The sequence below is a fragment of the Rhincodon typus genome, chromosome 35, assembly GCF_021869965.1.
Source record: "Rhincodon typus isolate 14 chromosome 35, sRhiTyp1.1, whole genome shotgun sequence".
NCBI classification, from domain to species: Eukaryota; Metazoa; Chordata; class Chondrichthyes; order Orectolobiformes; family Rhincodontidae; genus Rhincodon; species Rhincodon typus.
Genome location: NC_063366.1, coordinates 15,267,396 through 15,288,003, shown reverse-complemented (window position 1 = coordinate 15,288,003; position 20,608 = coordinate 15,267,396). Strand labels below are relative to the sequence as shown.

General features: G+C 42.5%; 1 protein-coding gene across 2 annotated transcripts in view; it reads left to right on the top strand.

The window, feature by feature from the left end:
- The first annotated feature begins 463 nt into the window (after positions 1-463).
- The window catches only part of LOC109931100 (calcium homeostasis modulator protein 5-like), a 35,661-nt gene continuing 15,516 nt past the window's right edge, over positions 464-20,608 (top strand). For both annotated transcript variants that reach the window (XM_048616970.1, XM_048616969.1), the window contains exons 1-2: positions 464-1,052; positions 17,136-17,417. In XM_048616970.1, the coding sequence (XP_048472927.1) occupies positions 591-1,052; positions 17,136-17,417 (744 nt within the window). In that variant the 5' untranslated portion in view covers positions 464-590. The remainder of the gene's footprint in view (positions 1,053-17,135; positions 17,418-20,608) is intronic.

The window sequence follows — 20,608 nt, the reverse complement described above, 5'->3', positions numbered from 1 at the left end:
AATCATTTTTAGGTGGAATAGGAATGAAGCAATGCTAATAGTGTCCTTGGGGCGAGCCTACAATGGAAAGACACAGGCTTGGCAAAGGAACCAGAACCAATGAGAAGTAAGGCTGTAACAATCTCAGAAAGATCACTTCTTATCTTCCCCACAAGGGGTAACATCTCTCTCTGTAACTGCTTGATTAAAACATGCCATCGTTTTAAATATCTGTGTTCGATCACACCTCAGCCTTCTTATTTGGAGGGGAAGGACATCCAGCCTGTTGATCCTTTTCTCAAAGAAAGTGAGGAGTGTTAGATCAGACACTGGCATGGATTGACGCCCAAAGCCTTTCGCACAAATGTACCAATGGGTTGTGCTAGTTTGCAGAAGAGGTGATATTCTCACTTCCTCTTCATGCATTTGCAGTATTGAGTTGCAGATTTGGACACAAATGATAACACTGTAGATATTTCAGCCTTTTTGACGACCTCGGTATCTACCTGGGTGGAGCTTAACGGATCTTAAAATATCCCAGCGACTTATCTGTAGTCATTTGAAGCTTAGCAATTGTCCGCCCTCCAGTGAATTGCCCAATTATCAGCGCGATGCATCCGTCAATACTTGAGAAACTAAAAAAATTAATGCAAAACGAGGAAAGCTTTATGATCAGGAGCTCTTTTCTGGTTCTAATCCTTTATGGATTGGAGCAGCTTTTGAAAACTAAACTCCCATGTCCATGTACTATCAATCGTGACAACGAAATCTTTGCCTACTGTTTTTTCTGCTTGCCTTCGGCGATGTTGCTCATGGTCAGCGTAATGCTGCAATTTAGTCAACTTCGATGGAGCTGTTACAAAAAGAAGTGTGCATGTTTGAAATATTTTATAACGTACGCCTTCCTGATCTTTAAGGCATTGCTCCCATCAGTAATATGGATCACCGTGTTGTTTTTAGATGGTAGTTACTACTCCTGTTTCATGATCATGAAAAATGTAACAGTGACCAAAGAGGCTTGTCTCAATTTCAGGTGCAGCAAAGGACAACAACATCATTGTGATCTTTCGCGGGTGAGTCATGCCTTTTGATATTACACCGATCAAATTTAGTGGAAAATATGCAACAGGAATTTTCAACTGTTACAGTCATTAAATAAAAACCGAAAGAACTGCGGATGCTATAAATCGGCAACAAAAACAAAGTTGCTGGAAAAGCTCAGCAGGTCTGGCAGCATCTGTGAAGGAAAAATGTTTCGGCTTGTGAGGAAGGGTCACCGGACCCGAAACGTTAACTCTGATTTTTCCTTCACAGATGCTTGTCAGACCTGCTGAGCTTTTCCAGCCACTTTGTTTTTGTTACAATCATTATCTTAGCAACACGTAGCTTGTGATCATACTTGATTTGAGTAAACAGTGGAGCTGAAAATAGTTCAGATACTGTAGAGCTTTCGGGTCGATTGTGATCACACCGTTATAATCCTAGTGTAGGGGAGGGATACAGGAATCCGGAGAGGGTTGAGTGTGGAGGATAGGTAACTGAAAACTTCAGCATGAATGGTGGAACAGAATGGGGGAAAAGATACCACATGTCACGGTTAGAATTTGGGATGAACGATTGTTATCTTTAAGGTTGGCTCAATCTTCTCACGATTTGATTGTGCCAATTTCATCAAGATTCGCTGACCTTTTCTTTGGGAAGCACCAGCCAGATTTATCACTCTATAGTCCTATTAACTATCAGCCCTGCCTTCATGGCCTTTTCCAATGCCAGTCCGATTCTTCCAATGCCATTCCTGGAACAACACACACCCAATAGATATCCTGAAGTAGACCAACATCCTTGGCACCTGCACCATCTGTAACTTGTAGGCAAACTGGCTTGGTGTTGGCATCCAGGGCTTCCCCTTCACTGGCGAAGTAATGGCACAGTGTAGAATCCCTACAGTTGTGGAAAGAGGCCATTCGGCCCATGAAGTGTGCACCAACCCTCTGAAGAGCATCACACCCAGACCCAGACCACCCCCTTCTATCCCTGTAACCCCATATTTCCCATGACTGATCCATCTAGCCTGCACAACCCTGGACACTGTAGGGCAATTTAGCACGGCCAATCCAACAAACCTGCACATTGCCTCAGAGGTAGGAGACACAAGGGGGTGGTGGAGGGTTGATTTTCGGACTGGAAGCTTGTGACCAGCGGTGTGCCACAAGAATCGGTGCTGGGCCCACTGCTTTTTGTCATTTACATAAATGATTTAGATTTGAATATAGGTGGAATGGTTAGTAAGTTTGCAAATAACACCAAACTTGGTAGTTTGGTGGACAGCGAAGAAGGTTACCTCAGAGTACAATGGGACCTTGACCGGATGGGCCAATGGGCTGAGGAGTGGCAGATGGAGTTTAATTTAGATAAATATGAGGTGTTGCATTTAGGTAAGTCAAGTAAGGGCAGGACTTACATATTTAATTGTAAGTCCTGGGGAGTGTTGCCAGAAATAGAGACCTTGGTGTGCAAGTACATAGTTCCTTGAAAGTGAAGTCACAGGTGGACAGTTTAGTGAAGATGGCATTTAGTATGCTTGCCTCTATTGATCAGTGCATTGAGTATAGGATTTGGGAGGGCATGTTGCAGCTGTACAGGATAGTGGATCAGCTACTTCTAGAATACTGCATGCAATTCTGGTCTCCCTGTTCTAGGTAGAATGTTGTGTAACTTGAAAGGATTCAGAGAGGATTTACAAGGATATTGCCAGGCTTGGAGGGTTTGAGCTGTAAGGAGAAGCTGAATAAGCTGGTGCTATTTTCCATGGCGAATTGGAGACTGAGGGGTGACCTTATAGAGCTTTATAAAATCATGAGGAACATGGATTGGGTGAATCGCCAAGGTCTTTTCCCCAGGGTAGGGGAGTCTAAAATTAGAGAGCACAGGCTTAAGGTGAGAGAGGAAAAATTTAAAAGGGACCTAAGGGACAATTTTTTCATGCAGAAGATGGTGCGTGAATGGAATAAGCTGTGAGAGGAAGTTGTGGAGCTGTTACAATTACAACATTTAAAAAATATTTTGTTGGATATTCGAATAGGGAAGGTTTAGTGGTACATGTCCAAATGGGACTAGATTAATTTAGGACATTTGGTCGGCATTGATAAGTTGGACCAAAGGATCTGTCTCCATGCTGAACAACTCTATGACCCTACTCTTGGACTGTGGGAGGAAACCTGAGCACGCAGTGGAAACCCACTCAGACACAGGGAGAATGTGCAAACTCCACACAGATAGTCACCTGAGGGTGGAATTGAATTGGGTCCCTGGTGCTGTGAGGCAGTGGGGATAACCACAGAGCTACTACGCCACCAAGCAGCTACAATTACATGCTCAGTGGAACATGGTTGTTATGGCTGAGACTTTCTCACATCCACGATTTGACTTTCTTGTACTGATTAACCACTAGGTTCACCAATTTGGCCTGTCTTTAGCCACATCCTATCTTTGCATCCTAATTCCACTCTGTCACCAATGCACACTATAGAGCAACATCCCATCAGTGGTTGGATCCATCCGTATTTCTGACAATAACTTGTGTGGGGAACAGAAGGAACACAACGGGCTCTTTATTGTGAGAGGGTACAGTGCTGCAGCTGATGGCTGCAAACTCTCCTCCTTTCAGTGAGCTCTGCAGCTCCCCTACTCTGAGGTCTGTGTGTCCAGTTTTCGTTCTTCAGGATTGTGTACTTACTTGTCAAAGGTGCTGTGGTGGCCGAGTCGTCATCACATGACAGTATATGGGAATGCTCTATGGTCTCTGCACTCTTCCCATTTCAGCCTATTGGAACTAAGAAAGTAATCATTGGATACAATATACCTTATTCATTAGACAGTGTAGACAGAGAGGGATTCAATTACTTGCCCTTTGCAAGTGACATACTGGGTCAATTATCATCAGCATCTGTCTCTTTTGAAGCCAGGAGTGATACCATCTGCTTCATTGAGCTGTCTATGTGCAGCTTGCAAGGACCAATGACATGACAGACATTACCAGTGGCCTGTATTTGAACCCTGAGCACTTTCACATTTCATCCATTTCACATGCACCATAATATGATTACAAACAGATTGTTGCTGCAGTTTGAAGTGGCGGATTGATGCATTTTCCCCTTTAGTAATACAGTCACAGAGTCATACAGCAGAGAAACAGACTCGTCGGTCCAACCAGTCCATGCCGAGCATAATCCCAAACTAAGCTAGTCCCATCTGCCTAGCTCATATCCCTCCAAACCTTTCCTATTCATGTACTTATCCAAATGTCTTTTAAATGTTCTAGTTGTACCCGTATGCACCACTTCCTCAGGAAGTTCATTTCACACATGACCCACCCTCTATGTAAAAAATTTGCCCTTCATGTCTTTTTTAAATCTTTCTCCTCTCACCTTAAAAATGTGCACCGTAGTCTTGAACACCCCCACCCTAGGGAGAAGATAACTATTATTAACCCTAACTGTACCCCTCATTATTGTATAAACTTCTATAATTCGTCCCAAACAGCCAGCAGAAGTGGAGCCTCCTCATTTGCCAATCGATTGACACTGACTCCACCCACCGTGGACACTGTCCCTAGCATTTTGCAGTTACAGGTCGCTTCTAGCAATCCACAAGTGATGGCAGGGAATGCAATTCGTGGCGAACACCCTTCTTGTGGATGCCCACCACGCGTATCTCTGCCTCCAAATGTCCTCTGTGTGCCCTGAACCCCATCATTCCACTTTACTGATAGCCCCTGTGGTCCTGCATGCTCACACATGAATGCAGTGCTCCAATGACCCTCCCCTTCTGCAGGCTTCCATACCCTCCCATTCTGCATTATCTCCCTTATACCTTGAAGCACTGTCATTGACTTAAGAAGGCGCATTGTAGGTACTGAAAATGGTCTCATTTGTCTTGTCACTGACATAATGAAAACCAGAGAAGCCATATTTAATTCATTCTGTAGCAATGGTAGCACAGTTACCAGGAAGAATTTCTTAATTTCTGTTTCTCAGATGTTTGATCCAATTGAATAAAATGCTGCACCATTCTGAGGCAAATGTTCTGGTGATTTCAGTGCCAAAACTCTCTTGGTTGCTTTTGCCCCCCTATAAGACAGTTTCCTACTCATTTCTAAATCAGATAACATTCTTCAAGGCATTTTGTTTGCATGTCTTTGGGTGAATAATCGAAACCTTGCAAAATATTGCTGTTAACTTGCTCAACTTAGTCTGCAGCACCATCTCAACATCCCATCTCATTTCATTTCACCTATATTGGTATCTGCCTGTGACTGCAAACTATCCATCCCATTTATCTGGATCCTTAGGCTCTGGGAGTTAATTAATGAAATCTAACTGAGTTAACATCTCCTGGATTATGTTTAATCACGTTAAGATATTGATGCTGAATCTCATAGTCTCACAGCTACTACAGAAGGGTTGGCACTATATCGCTGCAGTCAGGGCTCTACTACCAACCCCTTCCCCCAATAACTTGACTTACCTGAAGTCTGGCTTCTATAACATCATCTTCTTCATGGGTTATCTTTAGGCTCAGCAGCGGTCACTGCTCGAAGCTTGTCTGGTCAGACGATAGAGCTGGTAACTAATTGGAGAGATAGGCAGCAAGCATGAGACAAAAACAAAGTTGCTGGAAAAGCCCAGCAGGTCTGGCAGCATCTGTGAAGGAAAAAAACGGAGTTAACATTTCAGGTCCAGTGACCCTTCCTGAGAACTTTCTCAGACCCTTCTCAAACATGAGACATCCTTCCCAGATAGGAGGCAGAGGGTCTGACAGTTGATACCCCTGCTGAATGTAATATGGCTAAAGATCAGCCATCATTCAGTCATTGGCCTCTTTCTGACCTTTTCGCCAAGTTGCAGGGAAAGCAGTGCTCCATAACTCCCAGCCCATGAAGCTGGCTTCCAGAGGCATTGAGAATGAGAGCGGTTTAGAGATGGACAATATTTCAGCAATACAACAAGGGATGAAGAATTGCAGGTGATGGTGTGGTATTATTGCTAGACCTATTAATCCAGAGAACCTGATAATGTTTGGGTTCAAATCCAGCCATGGTAGATGGTGGACCTTGATTTCAATTAATATCTAGAGTTAAGAGTCTAATGATGACCATGAAACAATTGTCCAAAGGTTCCATCTGGTTTACTAGCATCCTTTAGGGGCAATTAAGGATGGACAATAAATACTGGCCTTAACCAGCAAAGCCCACATCTCATGAATGAACAAGAAAAATGACAAAGGAAGTGTTGTCACTTATTGCAAGTGGGAGTGAGTATAAAATGTTGCTCTGGTGAAGTCAACATCTGGAGTTTACCTGAGACATTTCAGAGAAGGCTTAATGGATGAGGGATTTAACTTGGGACGAACATTGAGCAGCTTGCATTGATATCCTTTACAGTTTAGAGGAATAAGTGGAGATTGTATGAAAGCATGTAAGGTTCTAAAGGCATTCAACACGGTGGGAACTGAACAGATGTTGTCCTTATGATGGATTTTCGAATGGGGGGACAGTTTAAAACTTGGAAATCTTCCATTTTAAAATTCTGCTGAGGAGACATTTTTTTCTCACAGTTAGTCATTACTCTGTGCAATTCTCTTACCCAGAAAGCAGTGGAGAGTGGGGATTTGCAAATAGTCCTGGCTAAGCTCGATAGGTTTTGAATTGATGAAAGACTCAAGATTGTGGGAGATGAGCAGAAAAGTGGAATTGAAGCTATGATCAGATCAGCCAAATGGTGGGACAGGATCAAGAGATGAAATGGCCTGGTATAGCTTCTAATACTTGTGCTCTTGTGTTTCAAATGAGAAATATAAGAATTGAATTAATAGGCATAGGACAAATGTGGATTTACTAGGGAGAACGAGCATGGATTCCTTAAGGCACAGTCATGTTTATCTAACTTGCTGGAACTCTTTGAAGAGAAGGTTGATGAGGGTAATACTGTTGATGTAGTGCACATGAACTTCCAGAGACGTTTAATAAATTTGCCACACAGCAAATGTGAAGAAAAAATATAGATTGTGGAATAAGAAGGTCAGTAGCTATGTGGATGCAAAATTGGCGGAGTGGTAGGAAACAGAGATTGGCAATGGATATTTTTCAGTTGGCTGAAGAGTTGTACTGGAGATCCCCGGTGTGGGTACTACCAGCCTTTCTAGTCCTAATATATTGGAACCTATGAGGAGGACAGCGTAGAACTTCAAAAGTATATTGATAAGGTGTGGCATGGGCGAATAGTTGACAGATGAAGTGGAGAAGGTGTGAGGTGATTCATTTTGTTAGCAAGAACAGGAGAGATCAGCTATGACCCAACTTGATCATATTCAATGGTGGAGTAGTTTTATTGGGTCAAGTGGCTGACCTTTTCTCCTATCTACTTTGTTTGTTAAAAAAAAATAAAGTAAAGCTTACTACCATAAAGAGTGTAGCAGCAGAAAGACCTGGATGTGTCAGTGCATATGTCATTAAAGGTGACAGGATAGGTACAGAAATAAGTTCATTAAACCTACAGCACCTTAGGTTTTAATCAATGCAAGTGCAAAGAGTTCATGCTGAATCTGTGTAAGGCACCAGTTAGACCTCATCTAGAATAACGTGTGCAGTTCTTTTTAAAATTTGTTGAAGGGACGTGGATATCACTGGCCGGATCAGTGTTTATTGCACATCCCAAACTTCCCTGCAGGTAGTGAGTTCCATTCTGGAACTACTGCAGTCCACAGTGTCTCAGGACATCCACAGTGCTTTCATGAGCGGGGGTTCCTGGATCTTGACCCAGCTACACCGAAGGTGTTGTGATCTATTTTTGACTCAGGCTTATGTGTGACTTGGGAGGGGAAGTTGCACATTCATTTCCACCTACTGCCCTTTATCCTTTTAGATTTTAGAAGTCAAGTGTTTGGCAGATAGTTTCAGAGGAACCTTGGTGATTTACTATAAAGTACCCTGAAGATGGTACACCCCTCTGCCACTGTAGCAAAGGGACTGAATGTTTAAGATGGTGCAAGGGATGCCATCAATTGATTTATTGATTGATTGATTGTCACATGTACCGAAGTACAGTAAAAAGCTTTGTTTATGAGTAGTTCAGTCAGATCATAGCAAGCAAAGGACGTACAGATCAAAAAGACTTAGACAGAGGCATACAGTTTATATTGCACGGGGCGTGCACTAGTGACATCAACGTTAGCAAGATTAGCGTTATTTGAGGCTAGACAGTCAATTCATCAGACTAATAATGGCTGGGAAGAAACTGTTCCTGAACCTGCTCGTGTGTCCGTTCAGGCTTCTGTATCTTCTGCCTGACAGAAGAGGTTGTAGAGACCATGACCAGGGTGCAATGGGTTTTTGATGATGTTGGCAGCCTTTCCGTGGCAGCGAGCCATGTAAATGGAGTCCATGGATGGAAGGTTGGCTTCTGTGATGGTCTGGGCTGTGCACACCACCTTCTGTAGTTTCTTACGGTCCTGGGCAGAGCAGTTGCCATACCAGGCCACTATGAACTTGGACAGCATGCTTTCAATGGTGCATCTGTAGAAGTTGGTGAGGGTCCTTGTGGACATGCCAAATTTCCTGAGCCACCTGAGGAAGAAGAGGCATTGTTGTGCCATCTTGACTGTCACATCTATGTAGGAAGTCCAGGACAGGTTGTCGGTTATCGTCACTCCGAGGAACTTGATACTCTTCAGCCTCTCAACCTCAGTTTCGTTGATATAGATGGGGTTGTGCTTTCCTCGTTTCTTTCTGAAATCAATGATCAGTTCCTCAGTTTGCTTTATCCTGGGTTTGAACTTCTTGAGTACCGTTGGAGCTACACTCACCCTGGCAAGCGGGGAATATTCCACCAAACTTCTGACTTATGCCTTGTAAATGATGGACAGGCTTTGGGGAGTCACGAGGTGAGTTACTCACTGAAGAACTCCCAGCCTTTGAATGCCTTAGAATCCACAATTGATTCAGTTCAATTCCTGAGTTTTCACCTGCTTGTGAAAAGTATCAAGAACGTTGGGGGGCATAAAATTAGTGTGATTGGCAAAAAAAGTAAATGTGGTGTAGCAAAAAACGCTTCTTCACACATTGTTCAGATCTGGAATGCACTGCCCGTGAATATAGTGGAGGCAAGTCCAAGTGAGGCATGAGATATCCATTTAAATCGTAATAATAGGTGATAGCGAAAGGGCAAGGGAGGGGCACAAATTGATGTTGTTCATTCAGCTGTCACAGACATGATGGGCCAAATTGCTTTCCTCTGCACTGTAGCAATTCTGTGACTCTGTGAAAGCGGAAACATTTTGTGTGAGAAGATGCATTCTGCCCAGCTTTAGCAGGACACGGACTTTCACGTCCACAGCTTTAGCCTGATGTAGTAACCAGAGGGTGACATTGAACTGAATACTGGAAGGGAAAACATGCCTCAACAGCAGCAACGACCGCAGCATTTTGAACTGCGTTGGGCTGAATCTCTCCGTATTTCTGCCATTGTAGCTTTCAGGAAACCTCACGGAATGTTTCACTTTGTGAGTCCTGGAAGCCTTGCTTAACTAAATCACCACTGCTCACCTCATGAAATATGCATCTGGGCTCTGCAGTGCCTTTCTCATACCAAGCTTTGTTCAGCAGAGCTGGAAGGCCTGGTCGATGCTGGGACCAAAAAAACATAGCATGAAATGCTGCCAGCCCTTGTCTAAAGTAGTTACCTGGGTCAGTGCAGAATCTGCTGTCTGGCAAAACATGCAGCGCTGCCTACAGAGGCTGAAAAAAACCTTTTGTGCTGCTTGTGAGTATAAGTGCCACCATCTTCTCTCTGCTACCACATTCCCACTCTGACTTTGCAATGAGTGGATGGAATCCCCACTGAAGCACTAAAATATGAGAAACCTTGACAGTATCCATGAACTCATTGCCCTTGACTGGAAGAAAGAGAGCATGCTGGGAGATCTCAGAGAATGCCATATTTGTGACCATCTTCAAGAATGAGGTAGGTCTGATTGTGGACAGTACAGAGGAATTCTCTCATGCACTACAGGAAAGGTTATGGTGAGAATCCTCCTCAACTACTGCCTTCCAGGGGCTGAAAAGCTCCTTCCCGAGTTACAATGCGGCTTCTGCCCATCTGGAGGCAGAATGGACGTGATATTTGGTGTGCGACAAATCCATGAAAACTGCAAGGAATAGCACCAACCACTGCCCATGGCCTTCTTCAATCTCGCAAAAAACTTTGACTGTCAACCATGAGGGGTTCAGGAATATCCTCCTCAAATTCGCCTGCCAGCAGAAGTTTGTCACCGTCATGGCCTCCAGGCCAGAACCAAGACCACTGTCATTGAGCTGCAGTATGTTGAAGATGCACTCGTGTGCGCGCACGCTCACAGTCTGAGCCACAAACCCTCATCGACACATTCACTGTGGCATATGAGAGAACTGACCACTGACCAAACATTCACAAAGCAAACGTTGTCTGCTAGCCCATGCCTGCCACACAGCACCATCCCCTCCCCCTCTTCACGTCCAATCAAAATCCATGGAGAGCCTCTGGATCATTCCCATACCTCAGGAGCCTCCTCTTGGAGCGACCAGGCATTAACGAAAAAAATCCAGCATCGACTCCAATATCCCAGTGCAACCTTCTTACACCTGACACGTGTTTGAATTCCGATTACCGCACCATCAGTCTACTCTCGATGGAAGGTGTCAAGTGCTATCAAGCAGCACCTGCTCAGCAATAACCTGCTCAGTGATACCCTGTTTGGGTTCCGCCAGGGCTACTCAGCTCCTGACCTCATTACAGCCTTGGTTCAAACACAGACAAAAGAACTGAATTCTACAGATAAAGTGAGAGTGACAGCCCTTGATATCAAGGCTGCATTCGACTAAATGTGTCATCAAAAGTCCCCAGAGAAACTGGAATCAATGGGACTCGGGGGTAAACACTCCGCTGGTTAGAGTCAATTCTGACATGTAGGAAGATGGTCGTGGTGATTGGAGGTCAGTCAGCTCAGTTTTAGGGCATCTCCGCAGGTGTTTCTCAGGATAGTGTCCTTGGCCCAACCATCTCCAGCGGCTTCATCAATGACCTTCCCTCCATTATAAGGTCAGAAGTGGGGATGTTTGCCGATGATTGCACAATGTTCAGCACTATTCATGACTCCTCAGATACTGAAGCTGTCCAAGATGGCAGCAGAGTAGGACTCCTCAGCCAGCCAGGTGATGACCACCTCCAACAAGAGACAATCCACCTACTGCCTCTTGACATTCAATGGCATTACTATCACTTAAATCCCCCACTATCAATATTCTGGAGGTTATCTTTGATCACAAACTGAACTGCACTGTCTGGAGGTGAATGCCGGTGAGGACTCAGTTGGAAGAATTATTATTTTGAACGTTATATTCTTTAGTTTTCTGATTCCTTCCTAGGATTTTGTACTTTTGTACCTAAGATGGCACAAAGCTCTCTAATGCTTGACTTTTTATTTCTTTACTTTTCTAATTTTTTCCTAAGAATTTGTACATAAGAATCTGCACCTTTGTATCTAAGATGGCACCATAAGTGGTTTTGTAAACTTTTCACTGAACTCATGCGAGTACATGGGACAATATAGCAAAGTCTATAATTCTAATTAAATCCACGATGTCCAGGCTTGGGCTGACAAGTGGCAGGTAACATTCATACCACATAAATGCCAGACAATGACCACCAGCAAGAGACAATCCACCTTCTGTCCCTTGACATTCAATGGCATTACTATCACTTAATCCCCCACTATCAACATTCTGCAGGTTACCTTTGATCACAAATTGAACTGCACCCGCCATATAAAAATTATGCTTACAATAGCAGGTCAGAGGCAAGTAATACTGCAGTGAGTAACTCACCTCCTGACTCTCCAAAAACCTCAGCAACAGCTACAAGGCATAATAAGGGATAGGGTAGGGGAATGGGTTTGGGTGGGATGCTCTTTGGAGGATCGGAGTGGACTTGATGGGCCAAATGGCCCGTTTCCATCCTGAGGGGATTCTATGATTTTATGATAAGTCAGGTGTGTGACAGAATATTCCCCACTTGCCTGGATGAGTGCAGCTCCAAAATGCTCAAGAAACTTGATTTCATCCAGGACAAAGCAGCTCTATTAATTGGAACCACATCCACAACACTCCCTCCATTACCAACCCTTGGTCGCAGCATCTCCAAGATGCACTGCAGAAATTCACCACGGCTCCCTAGTCAGCACCTTCCAAATTCACACCCACTACATCTAGAAGAACAAGGGCAGCAGATACCATGACCAGCAAATTTCCCACGCTGACTTAGAAATGTATAATTATTCCCTCTCTATCACTTGGTCAAAACCCTGGAATTCCTACCGAATGGCATTGTGGGTGTATCCACATCTAATGGATAGCAGCAGTTCAAGAGGACATCATCCCCACCAACGCTGCTCAGCCAGTGATTCCCACATCCCAAGGGAGAATGAAAAATAAAAAAGTTCTTCTGAAATGAGATAAAGGGAGGGAATGATTGAGATGAAGTGAATTAATAGTTAGTGGTTGTGCAAGAGCGGGAGAAGTCATAAGAACATGAGAATGTAAGAAATAGGAGCAGGAGTAGGCCATCTGGCTCCTCAAGCCTGCTCTACCCTAATAAGATCATGGCTGATCTTTTCACAGACTCAGCTCCACTTACCCACCCGCTCAACATAACCATTAATTCCTTTATTGTTGAGAAATCTATCCATCTTTGTCTGAAAAACATCCAACAAGGTAGCTATAACTGCTTCACTGGGCAGGAAATTCCAGATTCATAACCTTTTGGGTGAAGAAGTTCTTCCTCAACTCCAGCTAAATCTGCTCCCTCTTGTTTTGAGGCTATGCTCCCGAGTTCTAGTTTCACCCACCAGTGGAAACAACCTCCCTGCTTTAATCTTATCTATTCCCTTCATAATTTTATATGTTTCTGTAAGATACCCCATCATTCTTCTAAATTCCAATGAGTACAGTCCCAGCCTACTCAACCTCTCCTCATAAGCCAAACCTTCTCAACTCCAGAAGTGTGCCCATAGAGTAAGATGGTGCAAAGACCTATTGGAGTGGGAGGTTAAGGTGGGTGAGTGCTATTGAAGGAAGATGCTGTGTGCAACCATGATAGAGCTGGAGCTTTGGTATGAGTTGTCCAAAGTGGCAGAGTGAGTGTGAGGTAGTACGTACCCTTGAAAAGTGCACAATGTTGTCAACCTTCTTTTCATACCACTCTGGAGACAGCACTGACATGTGGGCCTATCTCTAACCAGGTTGACAGTGTCTGGTTCCATAATTTCTGTTGGCGGTCCTGAGGAAAGAGAACTATTCCCCTTCTCCAATAGCCTGTTGACTGAGACCTGTAGGTACAAACTATGGTCCAGCATTTCTTTCCCAGCCTTGCTATGTGGCATTGCAGTAGAATAACATAGTCAGATGAGCACTTCATAGTTTATAGGATTTGGAACATTGTCACGTCAGCGTCCATGCTGTGAATACCAGTCGGTCCCAACACTGGTGAGCACATCAGCCTCTGCTGACCATGTGTTGCATGAGCAGATTACCAAAGAACCCAAAAGCATAATGAATGATGTGAACAGGACCCAATCAGGAAAGCTTCCATGAGACTCACTGAAAATGTCATTTTATCAAAAAAAGGAAAATTCAGTCTGTAGCAACAATTTAATATCTGTGGTGTTTCTTTATCATTATCTATAGCTTTATGTTGTCTTTATCCCATATTTTGCTTAATATTTTTTAGCAATTTACTTTCATAGTTAATATTTACCATATTGATTTTTGACTTCTCTTCAAGAGTCTTTGGACAGCTCTCCTCTGCTGTCTATGTTTGACTTGATTTATTTTGAAACGTTACTAAGTACAGTGAAAAGTTTTGTTTTGAATGCAGTACAGCCAGATCATACCATACAGAGATGATAGGGTGATTGAACAGTGAGGAATACAAACTTAAGGCTGCAGAGATGGTGTACAAAAAGCAAGATCAACATAAGATGTGAAATTTGAGAGGTCCATTCAGAAGTCTAATAACGGCAGGGAAGAAGCTGTTCTTGAACCTGTTGGGACATGTCTTTAAGGGTTTGTATCTTCTGCTTAACAGAAGAGATTGGAAGTGATTACAACTGGGTTGGGAGAGGTCTTTGATGATATTGATTGCCTTTTCAAGGCAGTGAGAAGTGTAGATGGAGTCAATGGATGTATATCTTCTATTCAATTATTTTCAGGGTAGTTGAAAATGCCAACCCCCACAAGATTCTGTTTCGTACTCAATTCTTTAATTGGTCTGCATATTTCTTCCTATTATTCCCTTCAAATAGCAAAGGGAATGTCGACTACAATATGAGGTTGATAAATCCTTAACTGAATTTTCATTTCTATTTATAGTATTTGACTTTCTCTCTTGTTAATTACTGCATCTCTATAATTACTGCCATTATGTCATCGTAAATAAGTACAGATACTCCACATTACTATTTTCGTCTGTAACTTTATTGAATATGTTATGATGCAATATTTCATTTCCAATCCTGGCTTTTCTGGCCTGCATGTTTCAAGATGGGACTGCTAACTGTGTCTAAAGCAATTGAAGATGGTAAGTTTTGCAGAGAGGGAACAGACACAGACTGAACCTCCTAATCCCAGTTTTTCTTCCTTTTACTCCTTGGTTAAGATTGTTTAATGTTATACACACCTATAGCATGTAAATTAGGTGGATCAGCATGGGAAATGCAGACTTACAGCGATAGGGTGGAATGCTCTTCAAAGGGTCGATGGGCTGAATGGCTTGCTTCCACAGTGTGGGGTTCCTATGAACACATCCCGTAATAATACCTGAATGTCCACTTTCCTTTTCCAGGAAAATAGAGAATCATTTTGAACAGTAAAACTGAAAGAACTGCAGATGCTAGAAGTCAGAAGCAAAAGCAGAAATTGCTGGAAAGGCTCAGCAGGTCTGACAGCATCTGTGGAGAGAAATCAATTAACGTTTCAGGTCCGGTGACCCTTCCTCCGATTTCCTCTCCAGCAATTCTCGTTTTTGTTTATTGTTTTGAACAGCCTGGTTTCAGCAGTGATAATTCTTCTGTTGTTGCTTCTGTTGAGTGCTGCAACATCAGGACTTTTTTTTTAGAAAAAGAGGTTTTCAAATGTTCAATTATGCAATTGGCCATTGATACACAACTGAAAAGTAATCGACAACAGTAATCTGTTTATATTAACAAAATAGTTTTGACTTCATGATCAGAATTACCACCAATAGAGGAAGATAGCAATCTTTAACATATCCTCTTGTATAATCAGTTCATCAGCTGTCCTTTGTTATCTGGCAGACCTAGAATCAGCACATAGAACAATTTGTTGGCCTTACTGTTTTTGGCTAAGCCTTGACAATGACAGTTATGCCAGTCCACAATGTTGCCGAGGCTTGTCTATTTTAGATGCTTCCAAAACCTTGGCCACCTCAACAGATCCAAATGTCAGGTGACCTGTGACAGCCATCTTTAAGTAAACATTGTCCTTTTCAGAAAGGGCATTTAGTTTTACTTAAAAAAAAAGTCCTCATGAATGCTTGGCATGTCAATGAGTAAGAATAACGCATTGTAGGTCAGTAAATTAATTTTAGTGATGTTTGCCTATGGTCTTTTCAACATTGTGAGTGGATCGGGTATTAGGATAAAGGGATTTGAACAGGAAGGGGTGAAATGAATAGGCACTGAGCCTAACACAGTGAGAGAACTTTGGACATAGAGTCATTGCTTAAAGGATGGCATAAGTTGAAAATATGGCAAAAGTTGAAAAGAATGTAAGAGTATGATTTGGATCTGCGGCAGGCATTGGGAGAGGTTTGGGATGATGAAAATGTGAAATTAATTGCACACTCAGATTCACATACAATTACATCCACCCACATGCATTCTCAATTTTACTCAGAAATACACACATCCACATATGCATGCATGCTCATTCTGTCATACATGCATGCTATCTCACACTCTCACTCATCCATACACACATCGTGATTAAGAATAAAATTATATTTCACTTATACATACACACATTTGATGAGAGATGCACACTGTCATATGCAGTCAGGTCTATCCATACACATATTCTATTTGTATACTCATATATATTGTCAAAATCAGATTCATATCTGTCCCAGATGAGGATAGCTTTATATTGAAGGTCACAACTCACAACAAAGACATTAAGTCTCAAAGAAAATTCAGCAAGCCTTCAGAGATAAATGTTAATTCTGAGATTTTAGTGCACCATAAAAGAGAGGTTTAGAAATACCAGAAGGTCTGGGTAAAATGGATAAAGTGTGATGGAAAGTCAGCAATTCTCCGACATGGTAATCAAATCATTAAGGGACATTCATCAAGGTTAACCAGGATTGACTTTACACTTGCAGCACTTGAACATTATGGTTGACCATTATGAGGACCAGGTTATAGTAAATAAGGGACTAGATGATGATAGACGCAGTAATACCAATGTAAAGGATGAGGATTTTTTATCACAAAGGTCTATGAATAAGAGTCGGCGCTAAAGTAACATTCCTACCAGGATGAGCAGTGAGTGGAGAGATGTGAACTCTGGAGAAAAACAGCGAAAGCTACCAGCAAATTAAATGATTGTCTGAATGTTTAAAGCGTGGACAAACACAATCATCAGAGAACAAACTAGAAATGCCACTAGAAACAGAAAGTTTTATTGTCCACAGGTTTTTGGTTACTATTAACAATGGAGAAGATGTATTGCTAGGAGAGGCATCAGAAAATAGGTGTACACGAGAAGTGCTGAATAGGAAGCAGCTGGGTTTTTCAGGCAGTTGGATATGTGTAGAAACAATCCTTTCTGATTGGGCATGTAAATATAAAGAGTATCTTGGATCTCAAAGCGAGTTACAGTTGACGTTCCCACTGTAGGAAAAGAAGTTTTTCTCAGCTTTTAGCCACATATTCTTGGAAATGTTATTTGACAGCAAAGGGTATGGCTCAGTGACAGAGCAATGTGACAGGTCTGGTAAATGATTGTTGTTCAAATCGCTTTCTTTTCTCTTCCACCCACTCCTTAACAGTTCATTGGCGGCTTGTTAATTTGTGGATTCCTGGTCATTCTGCTTTCCCTGTACTGTTGTAGTCGCTGTCCTTGGTGTGGAATGAGGTATCATCATTACAAGTATGAATATGATAAGAGGTGTGAAGGTAAGAGGCAAAAGCTGATAATGGAGGCATTGGAAAGCAGAGCAGATGATGAAGCAAGAACTCTCTTTGCAAACATGAGCAACGGATTACGTACTTACCTTAATTCTGTTTCTGAGATTCAACGATATCAGAATGGAGATGACACAACAAGTGGGGTAAGTGTCATACAAAGTCAAATTAGTAACTGGTGAAATAATCACGACATGCCGTGAACATAGAGTAAATGTGATAATGTATTTAAAATCAAGCAGCAAGTATGTTTTGAGGTATTGGGTAGTTTTGCATTTGTAGCTCTTCATGGAGCGAGCATACAAAAAGGACATATTTCTAATCTTTAGAACATAAGAACTAGGAGCAGGAGTAGGCCGTCCGGCCCTTCGAGCCTGCTCCGCCATTCAATAAGATCATGGCTGATCTTTTTGTGGACTCAGATCCACTTACCCGCGTTCTCACCGTATCCCTTAATTTCTTGATTGTTAAAAAAAAATCTACCTTATCTTTAAAAATGTTTACTGAAGTAGCGTCAACTACTTCACTGGGCAAGGAATTCCATAGATTAACAACCCTCTGGGTGAAGAAGTTCCTTCTCAATTCAGTCCTAAATCTGCTCCCTCTAATCTTGAGGCTAGGCTGTCTTGTCTTAGCTTCACCTGCCAGTGGAAACATCCTCTCTACTTCTATCTTATCTATTCCCTTCATAATTTTATATGTTTCTGTAAGATCCCCCCTCAATCTTCTGAATTCCAATGAATATAATCCCAATCTACTCAGTCTCTCCTCATAAACCAACACCCTCAACTCCAGAATCAACCTAGTGAACCTCCTTTGCACCCCATCCAGTGCCAGTACATCCTTTCTCAAGTAAGGAGACCAAAACTGCACACAGTACTCCAGGTGTGGCCTCACCAGCACCTTGTACAGCTTCAACATAACCTCTCTGCTTTTAATTTCAATCCCTTTAGCAATGAAGGACAAAATTCCATTTGCCTTCCTAATTACTTGTTGTACCTGCAGACCTACCTTCTGTGATTCATGCACAAGGACACCCAGGTCCCTCTGCATAGCAGCATGCTGCAACTTTTTACCATTCAAGTAATAATCCTTTTTACTATTACTCCTACCAAAATGTATGACTTCACATTTATTTACGTTGTATTCCATCTGCCAGACCTTTGCCCACTCACTCAATGTATCTATGTTCCTCTGCAAAGTTTCACAGTCCTCTGCACACTTTGCTCTGCCACTCATCTTAGTGTCATCTGCAAACTTTGACACCCTACACGTGGTCCCCAACTCCAAATCATCTACATAAATTATAAATAATTGCGGTCCCAACACCGATCCCTGAGGCACACCACTAGTCACTGACTGCCAGCTAGAATAGCACTCATTTATCCCCACTCTTTGCTTCCTGTTAGTCATCCAATCCTCTATCCATGCTAATACTTTACCCTTAACACCATGCATCCTTATCTTATGCAGTAGCTTCTTGTGCGGCACCTTGTCGAAGGCCTTTTGGAAATCTAGGTACACCACATCCACTGGGTCCCCATTGTCCACCTCGCTCGTAATGTCTTCATAGATTCCAAAAGATTTGTCAAGCATGACCTGCCCTTCATGAACCCATGCTGCGTCTGCCCAACAGGACAATTTCTATCAAGATGCCTTGCTATTTCTTCCTTGATAATAGACTCAAGCATCTTCCCCACTACAGAAGTTAAGCTAACAGGTCTATAATTCCCCATCTTTTGTCTACTTCCCTTTTTAAACAGTGGCGTCACATTTGCTGTTTTCCAATCTGCTGGGACTGCCCCAGAGTCCAGCGAATTTTGGAAAATTACCACCAGTGCACCTGCTATTTCTCCCACCATCTCTTTTAGTACCCTGGGATGCATTCATCAGGGCCAGGAGACTTATCAATCCTTAGCTCCATTAGCTTGCCCAACACTACCTCTTCCGTAATTATGATTGTTTCCAGGTCCTTACCTACCTTCATCTCTTTGTCAATTACTGGCATGTTATTAGTGTCCTCCACTGTGAAGACCGATACAAAATACCTGTTCAATGCCTCGGCCATTTCATCATATCCCATAACTAAATTCCCCTTCTCATCCTCTAAAGGGCCAACATTTACTTTAGCCACTCTTTTTCGTTTTATATATTTATAGAAACTTTTGCTGTCTGTCTTTATATTCTGTGCTAGTTTTTTCTCATGTTCTATCTTACTTTTCTTTATAGCTCTTTTTGTGGCTTTCTGTTGACCTTTAAAGTTTTCCCTATCTTCTAGTTTCATGCTGTTTTTGGCCTCTTTGTATGCCTTCTCTTTCAATTTGATAGCCTCCCTTATTTCTTTAGACACCCATGGCAGATTACCCCTTTTTTTACACTTTTCACTGGAATATACTTTCGCTGAGCACTTTGAAAAATTGCTTTGAAAGTCCTCCACTGCTTGTCAACTGTCCCACAAATAAAATCTTTGTTTCCCGTCTACTTTAGCCAAGTCCTCCCTCATTCTTGTTCAAGCACAGGACCCTGGTATTGGATTTTATCTTCACACTCTCCATCTGTATTCTAAATTCAACCATACTGTGATCACTCCTTCCAAGAGGATCCCTAACTATGAGGTCATTAATTATTCCTGTCTCATTACACAGGACCAGATCTAGGATAGCTTGCTCCCTCATCGGTTCCATTACATACTGTTCAAGAAAACTATCACGGATACACTCAACGAACTCCTCCTCAAGGCTACCCTGACCGAGCTGGTTCGACCAATCTACATGTAGATTAAAATCCCCCATGATAATTGCCGTACCATTTTTACAGGCATTAGTTATTTCCTTGTTTATTGCCCGCCCCCAATGTGATGTTATTATTTGGTGGCCTATAGACTATGCCTATCAGTGACTTTTTCCTCTTCGAATTTCTAATTTTCACCCAAATGGATTTAACCTCATTCTCCATAGAACCTATATCATCTCTCAGCACCGCCCTGATGTCGTCCTTGAATATCAGAGCTACACCACCTCCCTTACCTTCCTGTCTGTCCTTCCGAATAGTCTGGTACCCTTGGATATTTAACTCCCAGTCGTGACCATCCTGTAACCATGTCTCCGTAATGGCTACCAAATCATATTCATTCGTGATGATTTGTGCCGTTAACTCATCAACCTTGTTACGAATGCTACGAGCATTCAGGTAAAGTGCCTTTGTGCTCGCTTTTCATACCCTCATGATTTCCAACATCTCTAATAATATCTCTCTCCCCTTCCTGGACCTCTCTGTCTCCATATCGGGCAACCACCTAGAAACCGATATTCATTTCAAGCCCACCGACTCCCACAGC